This window comes from Xyrauchen texanus, chromosome 34, assembly GCF_025860055.1.
Source record: "Xyrauchen texanus isolate HMW12.3.18 chromosome 34, RBS_HiC_50CHRs, whole genome shotgun sequence".
Lineage (NCBI taxonomy): Eukaryota > Metazoa > Chordata > Actinopteri > Cypriniformes > Catostomidae > Xyrauchen > Xyrauchen texanus.
In genome coordinates, this window is record NC_068309.1 from 36353688 (window position 1) to 36368105 (window position 14418).

The 14418-nt window shown below is 38.1% G+C and overlaps 1 protein-coding gene across 1 annotated transcript in view; it reads left to right on the plus strand.

Moving 5' to 3' along the window:
• The first annotated feature begins 3336 nt into the window (after positions 1–3336).
• LOC127627463 (gamma-aminobutyric acid receptor subunit alpha-1-like) overlaps positions 3337–14418 on the plus strand; it is a 52510-nt gene continuing 41428 nt past the window's right edge. Inside the window, exons 1-2 of the mRNA XM_052103848.1 lie at positions 3337–3626; positions 4864–4964. Of these exons, the coding sequence (XP_051959808.1) occupies positions 4885–4964 (80 nt within the window). The 5' untranslated portion in view covers positions 3337–3626; positions 4864–4884. The remainder of the gene's footprint in view (positions 3627–4863; positions 4965–14418) is intronic.

Consider the following 14418-nt stretch of genomic DNA (forward strand, 5'->3'; position numbering starts at 1 on the left):
AAATGCATTGAAGCAACTGCCATGTGATTGGTTGATTAGATAATTGCGTTAATGAGAAATTGAACAGGTGTTCCTAATAATCCTTTAGGTGAGTGTGTATATATATATATATATATATAAATAATGGTAACTAAATAAAAATCAATTTATTTAATAAGAATATATTTTTAATATATAATATTACATGTAATTCTATATGTAGATAACAGATATAATATGACAATATTTGTCAGATGGGACTATTACAATTAGGTCCCTATTAATAGAACAAAAGCATCTAAATGTGAAAACAATCAGTTCACATGCTCAAAGACACCTTAAATTTGTAAATCCCCAAATGTAAAATGAAAAAGCACCTCACTCACACACACACACACACACACACACACACACACACACACACACACACACACACACACATATATATATATGTACAGTGGCAAAAAATAAGTATGTGAATCCTTTAGAATCAGCTGGTTTTCTGCATTAATTGGTCATATAATGTGATCTCGTCTTCATCAAAGTCACAAGTATCAACAAACACAATGTGCTTAAACTAACAACACATAAAAAATTATAATCTTTCATGTCTTTACTGAAAACATTCCATTAAACATTCACAGAACTGTGGAAAATGTAAGTGAACCCTTGGATTTAATAACCGGTCGATGCTCCTTTGGCAGTAATAACCTTGATCAAGTGTTTCCGGTAGATGCGGATTAGACCTGCGCAATGTAAAGAAGGAATTTTTGATCATTCTTCCTTACAGAACTGCTTCAGCTCAACCATCTTCTTAAGATGTCTGGTGTGAACGGCTCTCTTGAGGTCATTCCACAGCATCTCTATTGGGTTGAAGTTTGGGCTCTGACTGGGACACTCCAAAAGTTGGATTTTCTTTAATTGAAGCCATTCTGTAGTGGATTTACTTTGATGTTTAGGGTCATTTTCCTGCTGCATCACCCAACTTCAGCTGGTGCACAGCCATCCTGACATTATCCTGTAGGATATCTTGATAAACTTGGGAATTCATTTTTTGCTGAAGGAAAGCAGTCCAGGCCCCAAAGAAGCCCCACATCATGATGCTCCCTCCAATGTACTTCAAAGTTGGGATTATGTTTGGTATGTTGGTATGCGGTGCCCTTTGTATGCTGCGTGTTCTTCCCAAACAATTCAACCTTAATTTCATCAGTCCACAAAAACATTTTCCCAGTAGTGTTGTGGAGTGTCACGGTGATTTTTAGCAAACTTCAGGCATGCAGGAATGTTTTTGTTGGAAAGCAGCGGCTTCCTTCTGTATAGTAGACTCATGAACAGAGATGATAACCAGTTCTAAATTCTTTCATGTCTTTAGCTGTCACTCTAGGGTTCGTCATCTTGGCTGGACGGCCACTTCTAGGGAGAGTAGCCACAGTACTAAATCATCTCTATTTATAGACAGTTTGTTTATCTCTGAACAAATGAGTATTTAAGCTCTTCAAGATAACTTTTTTACCCCTTCCTGCTTCATGCAAAGCAACAATTCTTGATCGTATATATCTTCTGGGATCTCTTTGTTTGCGTGGCATGGCCCATGTCAGCAGATGTTTCTTGTGAATAGAAAATGTGAAATGTTTGAGTGCTTTTTAGAAGTCAAAGTAGCTCTAACCCACACCTCCAATCTAGTTTCATTAACCGGATGTCAGGTTTGCCAACTTCTGACTCTAATTAGCTTATGTTGACATCATTAGCATCACACTGTGAATGTTTGAATGATGTATTCCATATGTACAATAACAAAACAATAATTTGTGTGTTATTAGTTAAAACAGATTGTGTTTGTTCATTATTGTAACATAGATGAAGATCAATCCAGATTTAAAAACAAATGTATACATAAATGCTGGTAATTCCGAGGAGTTCACATACTTTTTCTTGCCATTGTATATTGACCCACATTTGTCAGCTAGGACTATTACAATAAGTTCCCTTTTAACACACACGAGCACACACACAAAAAATAACATCTAAATGTGAAAACAAGCAGTTCACATGCTCAAAGACACCTTAACTGAGGAATTCCCATATCATAGAATGTCAAATGAAAAAGCACCTCACGTGAAATCATTGCAAACAAACCCGCATTCATTTTAGGGTTAAAGATGACCGCAGTCTCGTGGCTGTCCATGGTGCTGAAACGAAACGAAACGAGTCATGCGTTAGAATGAATGTCACTCTAGAAATGTGAGGTGCTGATAAGATGCAGGGTGCGATCTGTTCTGCACTAGGGGATGTTGACTTTATAGGCAAATCCAAACTTTCCTAATGCACATGTGTGCACAGTCACGTGCGAAACGTGCAGTCACGCGCGAGATCCAACTTCGTTTCACAGGTAATTGTCACCATGTACTTGGAAGACGGGAAAGCTGTGAATAGACAATATAGACTCAGTGATCTTTACATATGTGCGTCGCAGCTGTTGCTCGCATTGCATCAGGTTAAAGTTGCACTACACACTGACTAGGAGCGCGAGAGAGAGAGCGCGCGAGAGGCTCGTTAATATGCTCCCGTCTCTCCTCGTCATTTATGGTTAAATCTTGATTCACGCAAGCATACACATGCACGTGAATGTATGAACAATAAAGACGCTGCGGAGTCTGAAACAAGATTCTGTCTCAAACTCATTGTAATGTGTCACATCGGTCCCAGCGTCGCTTTCTAAAACACCCAACAGGCTGAATGGACGCTCGTGGCCTCTAATAGCACCAGTGATTTCATAGAACTGCGAGAAAAAAAACTCCAGCTTTTAGTGTGTGTTATCACGGAACCGTTAAAGTCGCTCTGCGGATGAGCTGGAAGCATTGCGGATCTTCCATAAGCCTTCGATTGCACGAATAATACATGTGCAATATTCCAGGCGGTGACTCAGTGAGAAGACAGGGCTTTGTAAAGACGGGTTCAAGGTGATTTTTTTTTTTTTGGGAAGGACAAGACTCGTCGGGATTTTTCGGTGAGAGATGCATGCGCGTGCATCATGCACTGCTGTCTGGCGTGCATAGTGTTGCATGCATGCACGAAATTCCTTTTTATGTGGTAATGCCCAACAATTTTTCTGTATTAATTAATAGCATGTTACTTATGATGGGAGTGATGCGTTTGTCATCCCAAAGCATCAAATGCAAAGCAACGCCAATGTAAGAAAGCGAGATCTGGGTAAAATGTTTTAGATGATTTGATGTTCCAGCCACTGAAAAGAGATTAAGTCGACAGCAGTGCAAGTTCAGTTGTGCTGCATATAAAATGGGGCGTATTGGTGCCACCTTCTATTCTTTAGTAATACAATCGCCATGGACCGAACGATCTAATATCACATGCATCCGGTTTGCCTAGAAACATAGCACCATTGTTTTAGCGTTATTAAACGGCGGCATCTGCGTCTCGAGTAGATTTGTTGGCGGTAGATGAGTAATTTGAGGTAAACGGAAGAGTTTCAAGGAAGAGTGCGCGAGAGCTGCGCGCGCTCAGCAGCAGCAGCATCATCAGCACCAGCCTCGAGCTCAAATCCAGCACAGCTCGCATCTCATAGCATCCTCTCCTCGCATCCGAACCGAAAAGACATTTGCAAAAAGTTTGAGGATCGACTTAACGCTGTAAGTGCATACATGACTTAATGCGCGTGTTGTTTATATTGTAAAATATAAGGGCTGAATAAGAACAGCAGATGGTTTAACACAGGGGCTGGGGTACTTTTATATCTTGTTCTATGCTGCGCTGATGAAGATGCGTTAAGATGCATGCGTGTTTTCATATAGGGTGAACTCGGGAGAGGACAGCGCGCAGTTTGCTTAATTACTCCGACTGAATTAGCGCGCATGGTTACAAACAATCCCGAGGTGCGCGAGAGTCATATAGCCTACTAATTTAGAGATGAATTTAACACATACATCGCGCACAGTAGGAGTCGAGAGCGCTTCTGCGAGTGATCTCGATTTTACACGGAGCTGCAAATCATTTCCACGATGTTTTATGACGGATTAAAGCGCAGATTGTGTGCGTAATGATTTGCGTTAATGCGTTAGTGCCGAATGACCGACGGAGCTCACGCACTGGTGTCGGTATTTTATAAGACTCTGTTGATCCGATGCAAAACCTTGTATATTTTTTTCTTGCACAACATAACATAGCCTGCTAAAGGAGGTAAGTGCGGTTGCATATAGTAGAGATTTGCATGGGGAATCTCCATGTCACATGTCATGCATTACTGAGATTTTTATTTATAGTTCATTATGATCATGCATGTAATTGCTGTAGTGTACTGCTCTATACGCAAGCTGTGAGGGGGCTTGGACCACCACAGAACGCTAATTCACATAATATGTGAAAGCATAGAGGTTAAATGTGGAGAATATGGACGTTTTATCCAGCTGACATAGGATATTGCGCTTTGAAAGGTTTGCATTCATATGCTGTATATTAGATTACAGTGTTGTGAATGATAAAATATATATGCCATCATAATGAATCGCTAAAGTTACAGATATCCATTCTATTGTCAGACTGTTGGAGTTAAATGCCAATTGACTCTGAAGACCAACTACTTCTGATATTGTCTTTCAAAAATAATCAAGTTTTATTTTCCACATTCATATGGAAATAAGGGTGGAGTATGTTCATTTACTCCCTGGGTGTATAAACAGCCGTGCACCTCAATTCTTTCGACACCCCACCTCCACCTTTTCTCTCCATAGTTTCAGGTGGGAAACTTTGAGCTTTGAATAAAAACTCATTCTTGTGCCAGGTTTGTCCCTTAACCTCCGATAGATTATATGAACATATGCATGTGTGCACCAGGTTAATGTGTTAAGGCTTGTATTTTCTCTTGTTCAGTGAGGAGTCATCATTTGGGGAATGATGTGGGGTGGAAGAGGAGCAGCCTGGCTGTGGATCTGGACCTGTTTACTGGTCGTTAATGTTCTGACCGGAACAAGGTAAGTTTCCCTCGGATCTTGGAATTGAAAAGATGTTTCTGCTGTTGACATAAAGTCATCATGAAGGTCTATGATGGAAAACTAGGATGTTAACTTTGACCAAAATCAGTAGTTCAGACTTCATGAAGTCTAATGAAGTTGTGCTGTTGTACTAAATGAATTATGGTGTGCTATTCATCCATTATATATATATATATATATTATTATTATTTGTTTTCAATTATTTGCATTATAAAGTATAAAAACAACCAAATATTAACCCTTATATAAATCTGATACATGGCCATGCAGATAAACTGTACATATATGAAGACATGCAATATATATATATATATACTGTATATCTTTATATGTATATGTGTTATAGCTATATTTGACCATACATGTTCATATTTAAATTCCTCTAGTATTTGGGAAAAGATGTGTTGCATACATGAAAACTGACATTTTTGTAGCAGTTCGAAATATATGTTGCATATAAAATATGTACAAGTACATCTTTTTAATTTGAGAAATGTTTTAAAATTTTAAAATTTAAAAAAATGTATTTTACATATATTACATATACAAAAATGACAAGTTGCACACACACATTTTAGAATTAGCAACATCCGGAAGCAACATGCATCATTGACTTTATTTCTTGTATTGAAAGCTTCAAATTAAACAAAATAAATCTGCTTTAACAAAATATTTGAATAAAGTTAGGCAAGTTTTGCAGATAAAAATAAAGGTTTGTAACAAAGTGTAAACAAATGACACTGTAATTCATCTGTATGGGAGGATGTGGCTTTATAGTGGATGTGTCTTGCACCATCTGATTCTCTTTACATTAATAATTCAATATTTGGAGTGTAATAACATGTTGCCATTATTAAGTATTGGATTAATGTTCACTTTTAGCACAGATTTATGATGCAGAATGATCTGTTTAATGTTTATTCATAATAATATGGAGAGAAAGTTGATGTTGAAAGTTTGATGATGCATTTTATTCACATTTGCATCAGAAACTGATAATCTGGGCTGTCAAAGAATTATGATTGCAAAGAACTGTGTCTTGCCTGCATGCTTTCGACCTGTTTTATACAGTCAGACAGGTGACAGTCACTGTGCTGTTGACATTCTCATGAGTATTTGATAGCACAGCTTGAAAAATGCAATAAGAATACAAGATCTGCTTTGTAAGATGTGCTGCGTGACAGCAGAAGCCCCACTGCACCCTGGAACTGGACAGCACGCATCCTGCAATGTTGCTGTTCAAATGACCTGTAGATGGGGTTGGTGTACAATGTTAAATCTGTCTGCTTCTCATAAGCACACACACTTATGGATTTTGCTGTATGTTATGCATCATCTGTATTCTTTCTCATTCACCCCTGAACCACCAAAGCTGCCAAAATATATCCTGAGTCTGCTGTAATATTAATTCATTTTGACTAGGCATGAATGCTTTGGTGCGTTCTCTTCAACTTTTGGAGATATAAGTTCTGTTCCAAAACCTAATGAGGTGCCTTGCTGCCTACATAGGTAGTCACCATCTAAGACAGCATCCTAGGTGAAATGGAACCTGCTAATTGACTGATATAGAATGCTCTATATAAGCACCACACAAATCTCTCTGCACGAGCAACTTGACTCATCGAATTCCAAGAAGGCTTATCCTAAAAATAACAACGTTTCCATCCACGTATTTTTTATTTATTTTTTGCGACAAAAAGTGAAGTGCATCAAAAAGTTTACTGATACAGCTGATGCTAGGATCAATATTACAGGCTGATCAGAAGAGCAACTGTTTGATTGCAATTCCTCGTCTTCTGATTGCTTTTCTTTGTGAAATTAAAATGACAGTAAGCTGACTAATGTCCATGAATTGTCTCAATACTCTCCCCAATTTACAAAGACTTTGGGGGAAGAAATTAGGGGCATCTGGGAGGTGAAAGGTGAACAATTAGCAATAAACACACATTTCTGTATGGAAACAGCTAAAGTTCAAGTTCAAGCACATTTAAAAACAGCATCAAGACTGACCAAAGTGCTGTACAATATAACATTAAAAAAACACACAACAATTTAAGACCAGGACATTACACACAATTAAAAGCCAGTGAAAGAGACGAGGTTTAAGAGAAGATTTAAAACAGATATAAAAGGTGAAAATCTGATACTGACAAACTATTCCATGAAATCGGACCCACAACGGAAAAGGCTCTCCCTCCTCTACACTTCAGACTGTGGGACATCGAGGAGATATTGATCACAGGATCTCAGACTTCTAGGTGGATTGTAAGGATGTAGTAAGTCTGAGAAGTAACTGGGAGCTTGGTTGTGTAATGACTTGTAAACAAAAAAATATTTTTTAAAATCAATTCTAGCTTGAACCGGCAGTCAGTGAAGTGATTTTAAAATGGGGGTAACATGATCGTACTTCCGACCTCCTTTTAAACATTTTTATTGAGATTTGGAAATTCCACAATAGAGAGAATTACAATAATCCTGATGAGAAGTGATGAAGGCATGAACTGCTATCTCTGAAGCTTTCTAAAGTTAAACCATTTTTTTTTTGTCAGAGAAAGTAGACGTAGCTGAAAGAAACTGGAACCTATGACAGCACTAATATGTCTGTCAAATTTCAGCTGGCTCTCAAACTGGACACCCAGGTTCCGTACTTGAGGAGAGAGGGAAGCATTGAGATTTCCACAATCAGCATTACTGACATCATAATGGCCTGTAGGACCAAAGACAATCACTTCTGTCTTATCTTCATTCAAAAATAAAACGTTTTTGGCTAGCCAAACTTTTATTTCCTCCAGACAAGCTAGAAGAGACTGTAATGCAGTGTGATCATTTCATTTAACCGGTAAGTAGATTTGAGTGTCATCAGTGTAGAAGTGGTAGGAGATCCCGTGCTTTCTGATAATGGAACCCAGAGGGAACATGTAAAGAGAGAAAAGTGCTGGTGCAAGAACAGAGCCCTGTGGCACACCACAGATAAGGCGGGTCACAGAAGAGGTCAATTTGCCCAGTTAAATAGGATTTAAACCATTTCAGAACATTCCCTTTTAAGCCGCACATGAGTCTAGTCTGGAGAGCAGTATAGCATGATCAACAGTATCAAACGCTGAAGTCAGATCTAAAAGAACTACAATCACAGTATCACCTGAATCTGTAGCTAATAAAATGTCATTTAAAACTCTAAGAAGAGCAGATTCTGTTTCAAAAAACTTTTGTTCTTAAGAAATACCTGAAGCTGAATAAGCACAATCTTCTCCATTATTTTGGAAATAAAGGGTAAGACAGAGATTGGTCAGAAATGATTTAAATCAGATGCATCTAGTGAAGACTTCTTGAGCAAAGGAGTGACAGCTGCAATTTTGAGGCAGTCGAGGATGGACCCTGTAAACAGACATTTGTTTAGAAAGGACATCAGACGAGGACCTACTGAGTCTACTAGTTGTTTGAAGTACCGAGGATGAATAATATCAAGGGGGCAAAAAGAGGGTTTAAGACTGGCAGTTATTTCTATAACTGTGTGTAATGTGATAGGGACGAAGGCATCCCGTGAAGCTAGTGACTGCATAGAATGTAACTGATCCTCAACCCAAGGCATTAACTGTGATCTTAAGTTAGTTATTTTGTCACTGAAGAATCTCAAGAAACCTTCATATAGTACATCAGAAGGATTAGGTATAACATTAACAGGGGGGTCCAAAACAGAATTTAAACATTAGATCTACATTTAGATTTACATTGTTTTAGACGTGCAGTAGCGACAAAGTGTTTTTTTTAAGAATGACATCATTACGCACACCATTTTTATCGATAAAAGGCCATTTGAATGGAAACAGGCAGAAGATGTCAAATTTAGCAAACATTTTTTACACATTTCCACTTTCTCGATGTCAAAATTGTGCGAAAAGTGGATGGAAACTAGGTTAATTGCTGCTACAGTATGCTACTGCCGTCATGGGCGGTGCCAGAAGTGGGCTTCCGGGGCTTAAGCCCTGAATGTTTTTCATAAAGCCCCATATGTTTGTAGTAACTGTACTTTGTTAACAAGTTGATACCTAAATATATTTTAATATTAAGTAGCGTAATATATGTAAGTATTAGGGATGTCATAAAATATCGATATATGGATTATTGATCGGCACGTTATTTTATCGTTATATTTTTGAGGCATCGATATACAATATTAAAATGAGCCGACATTTAAATTTGAAGCCCAAATGGCATGCTTTCCAATTCACTCAGTTAGCCTCTGTTTAACAGTCTGATGTAATAGCGTTGGGAGACCATAAGAGGGCGATATACCATTTACTGAAGCCAGTCACGATCTCACACACACACACACACACAGGATGAGCTGAAGCAGCGCCGGTGGCAGTCCAGAAGTTTTTTTGTACTTCTTCAAGAATGAACAAGTGACGTTGATGAGTTTGCAGGTTAGTGAAACTGGTGTAACTGCACAACATTTATTATGCAATTGTGCTCTATGTAACCATGAATAGGTCTTTCATTCAAGCTGTCGAACCACAAAAGACATACTTGTTACTGGAAATACATTGAGTTGGCTCTATGAAAGATACACGATATATCATCCAGTTATACTAATATAAATAATCTTTGTCTCTCAATAATGATTTGGGTCAAATTTAATGAAAAACTATGCGAGTTGTGCTCCGTGGCACTTCAGAATGTTGACGCCGAGCGTTGACAGTGTGTGTGTGTACCTTTGTAGGAAATAAATAATTGCTTTGAATTTTAGAATGCGCCATGTCGTCCGCCAGATGCGTCCGGTGTGGGACTCCCTTTAATTAAACCGCCGCTCACAGTTGTGTTGAGAAATATGTCTGAAGAGATAAAGACTATTGTGCAACGAGCAGCCCTAATTATATCTGAAAACAAATCAATATATATCGATGTAGAGCGGATTGGGGACCAGGCGTGCGTCATTCCAGGCCGGCCCCGCCCTCCTCCATTCTACAATCGATAATTAGGGGTGGCCGATATGACACAAATCTTCAATCATTATATCACTAATTTTATATCATGATAACGATATATATCATGATATAGTTCAATTAAAAAAAAATCTATAAAAGTCGGTTTATATAGTAAATAACCATATTATAATGCCTGTTTTTGTAAAATCCAGTAATTGAATTAAATACTTATAAATGAAAACTTCCTTTTATATAATGTTCTCTTTATTTGGAACTTTACAAACATAGTCAGAGAAAACAAATTGGTATTAAAAGAGTGTTCATTAACTTTAATACTCAGTTTCACATTTCAGTCTGATGTTGTTGACATTATTATTCAATGCAAGAAATAAATTCAATGTCATTGAATTTGCTTCAGTGGCCGCCGAAAAGTGGTCAGTACCTGAAAAACCCTGTTTCTTCAATTCTTTCAGTCTCACATAAAGCCGTTCCTCCTAGTGAATAGAATGAAGTGCACGTTTCTTGCACGCCGTGGCGGTTTTGCTTAACCGTGCTAGAAACGATAATCCAAAATGTAAACCGTTGCCAAATTTCTACTGGTTTATCATGTCTACCTGTATATCGCCCACCCCATTGATAATAATTTAGAAAATCTTCAGATTATCGATGTGTGAAAAAGTCATCAATCCCAAGCCTAGTAAGTATGTACTATAAGTAATGATACCTATCTTTATACAGTATCGGTAATTACCAAATTCTTTCTTGGATCGGTACCCATATGCTGACTGACTCGCGCCTGCTTTATAGCACACACAAGGTCGTCTATGAATCATTTAGCACCAGGTTCCCCACAAACATGTGGTACATGACGGGAGAGGGGCGGCACTCATCCGTCCCTGTCTTGAAAGGCTCTCCTCACCAGGCCCTCGAGGGACGGTCTAAGTCCCGCAGCGCAGCACTATAGTTACCTTTAGGGGGGATTCTGACTTGTTGTTCAATCATAATCCCACAGATGGTAGCTTCGCACCAATGGCTCCTCATCCAAGCACATGCACCAAATGTCTGAACCTGTAGTTCCTCTCGAACTGAGCAGGATTACTATTGGAACAACACATCATCAGTAGGGTAAAACTAACCTGTCTCACGATGGTCTAAGAATGCATGCAAGAAGAGCGTTCAAGACTTGCGATTGCAGTTGTGCATGTGAATGGTCAAAATGCCTGTCTTGGTGAGATATTGAAAACTGCTATTGAAAATTGGTCCATCCAGATGCAATAAGTTCCAAATATGTAGATGCATCAGATTTGCTTGGGGAATCTGCTAACTTTAAGACACGAGTCAGGGCATTTGTGTTTTTTGCACTGATTTTTATTATGACACGATGCCATGAACCTTGCAAACTTTGGCAAATCCAGCAACTCATTGTTTTCTGATGCCACGTAAACACTAGTTTGTTTGAAAGTGCATTCATTTCGCTAAGTGTTGGACTTCCATCCACACTGAGATAGTGTTTTCGAAAACACTCTCAAGTGGATACATTTGCGCTGTAGTGTGGACATGGAAAATGGAGATATTCCAAAATGATGATTTGTTGTCATGTGATGGGTCATGTGATCCATTCAACCCAAAGCAATCAAGGAGGTGGCCCATGTTGCTGTGCCTGCCATCCACTTTGATAATGTTGTTAAAGATTGTTACTTTGTACAACCCTACACATTGAATTCCTTCAAAAGTGAATGGAAGTTTACATTGGGAGACCACAGAGCACGAGGACTATTGAGTTTTTGACCGTACATGGAAATGACGCAGGGCCACTGTTCTTACGTTTTTAGTTGTTTTTATTTTTGCATACGTAGAAAGCGGATATAATAATTTTTAGATGCTTCAGTGTGGACGAGCAACTTTTGGAAAACGTTTGAAAGTGGCTGTGTGGACCGAGAGCGTTTCGAAAATGCTGTTTTCGAATGTATCCAGATCAATGTGGATGTAGCCTCATAAGCAACTATTTTAGCCTATTTATAGCCTGTTAACTGCAAATGTTGTGCACAATGCGCCTTAAACTACAGAAAATAAAAAGGGACAAAATCACGTTTTACACTTGTGCATGAGTAGTTTCATTAAAAGCTCTGGTTGCATACAGTGACCAAAAATAAGTTCACATTATGTAACATTAAATGTTTCTGTACCTGTGAACACAGTTTCCCACAGAGCTCACAGTAGTGTAATGTAATTTTAGGCTCTCAGGTGCTACAAACATTGTGCCTTTTATTGGTAGATTCGAAATTAAAAAAACAATAACCCATTAAGCAGAAAAGTGGAAATATTGGTAAACAATAATCAGAAAACCTGATCATCAGTCAATGTCTACTTAGAAGGCAGCATATTTAAGATTCCTATATTAAGGAACAGCTTTTTTGGTCACATCATGTCCAAGACATAACGCGATAAGTTTCCAGCGAAAAGCAATTTATCTGTTCACACTGAATGTGTCACTGCTGCACAATGTGACACAATTACAGCCTGATCAGAGTATATGTGATGTTCAATGTACAGTTATGAGTGAAATTGTGCTTCAATAAGAGCAACAGCACAGAAATGGAAACCAAGCAATTGACAAAATGTCCAGTCGCTTCTCGCTGTTGGTTAGGACAAAAAAATGACACTGAACAGATACCTTGTGTATCTTGTCACTTTACTGCATCACATCTGGTTAAGACATGTTTTCAGGAACCCATCAGTGATGCCTCAAAATGCTGTCTCCATAGGCAGGCCATTAGATTGTGGAACAGAGCAGTAATTTTGGGTCAGGCTGGCATTACCAGCATGCTGTGAGTGTTGTACTGCCAAGTATGCATAATATATGAGACTACATTTTCTTCTCCTGACCCCTTTTCAGTGTCTCTCCTGGCGCGCGTGCAGCTGGGGGAAGGGTGGAAGTATACCTTCTGGAGGTATTTGTGTCAGCTTGTTGTTGAATATGTTCTTACTGATATAGGAAATCCTGCCAGGAAACATTTAGACTGATTGAAATAAACACATGGAATTATGCTTTCCTTTCCAGCTCTGGGGGACATATATGATCACAACTGCACTGGGATTCTATTCAACATCTTTGAATCAATCATTTTGATCTGTATGTGCTGATTTAGCAGGAGATTTGTAGATTGTGAGATTATGAGCATCATTATTTCTTGGTATTCATATGCAAAGGGTGGCTGTAGACCACATACATTATTGTATGTTTATCAGTAATGGATGTAAAATATGTGAACCCTTTGGAATTACCTACCTGCATTTATATATACATTTGGTTTGATTTTCATGAATGTTACAAAAATGAACAAACACAATCTAAAAGTTTTAACTAATAACACACACATTATTGTATTGTTTTGTAAATATCGAATACATCATTCAAACATTCAATGTTTAGGTTAGAAAAAGTATGTGAACCCCTAGGCTAATTACGTCAACAAAACCTAATTAGAGTCAGCAGTTGGCAAACCTGTCATCCAATTAATTAAATGAGATTGAAGGTGTGGGTTAAAGCTACTTTGACATATAAAAAGCACTCAAACATTTTGAGTTTGCTGTTCTCAAAGAGCATCTGCTGGTGTGGACCCTGAAGACCAACGATCAAGATTTGTTGCTTTGCATAAAGTTGGAAAGTTTTACAAATGGATCTATAAGAGCTTAGATATTCATATGTCTACTGTTAGAAAAATTGTCTATATATTAAGACGATTTAGTACTGTGGCTACTCTCCCTAGAAGTGGTCGTTTAGCTAAGATGACTCAAAGGTCACACCGCAGAATGCTCAAAGAGGTAAAACAAAAGCCTAGAGTGACAGCTAAAGTCTTGAAGGAATAAATGGAACTGGTTAACACCTCTGTTCATGAGTCTTCTATACAGAAAACATTAAACAGGCATTTTAGGGCTGCCCCCTAATAGTCGACCAAACATTAGTCAAAGAGAAGAGTCTTGTTCGACCAAGTTTTGATTGGTCAGGTTGTCACAGAAAAAAAAACTCCACAGGAAACGGACAAACACCGATATTACCGCTGGTTGGACGCTAGGTAGTACTATGGTGTATGTTTCGTTAAGCAGGGTTAGGGTTAAGTCTACACAATAAAGCAAGACATCTTGATTTCAAACTTTGAACTTTATTTTTTTATTTATTTTAACAAAAAATTCAAATGAAACTGGAAAAAATTAAGTGTTGTTCTAATAATAAAAATAATAATAATTATTGTATACATTAATGGGAAAAGGATCCAAATATCGTCTTGACATAGACGATATCGTGAAAGGCATCAGTTATTAGCGATCACTCTGACCATCTTCTATCCCCGAGATCATTGTCTGTCGGCACAACCTGAATGTGCATTTCTCTCTATAAATGAAAAAAATGTTCAGTCACTTGTTGGTTAGAATCATTACCACTTTTGATGCTTGTAAAATTTATATTTTAAAGTCTCATTACTACAGTTTAATATTTCTCTGTAATG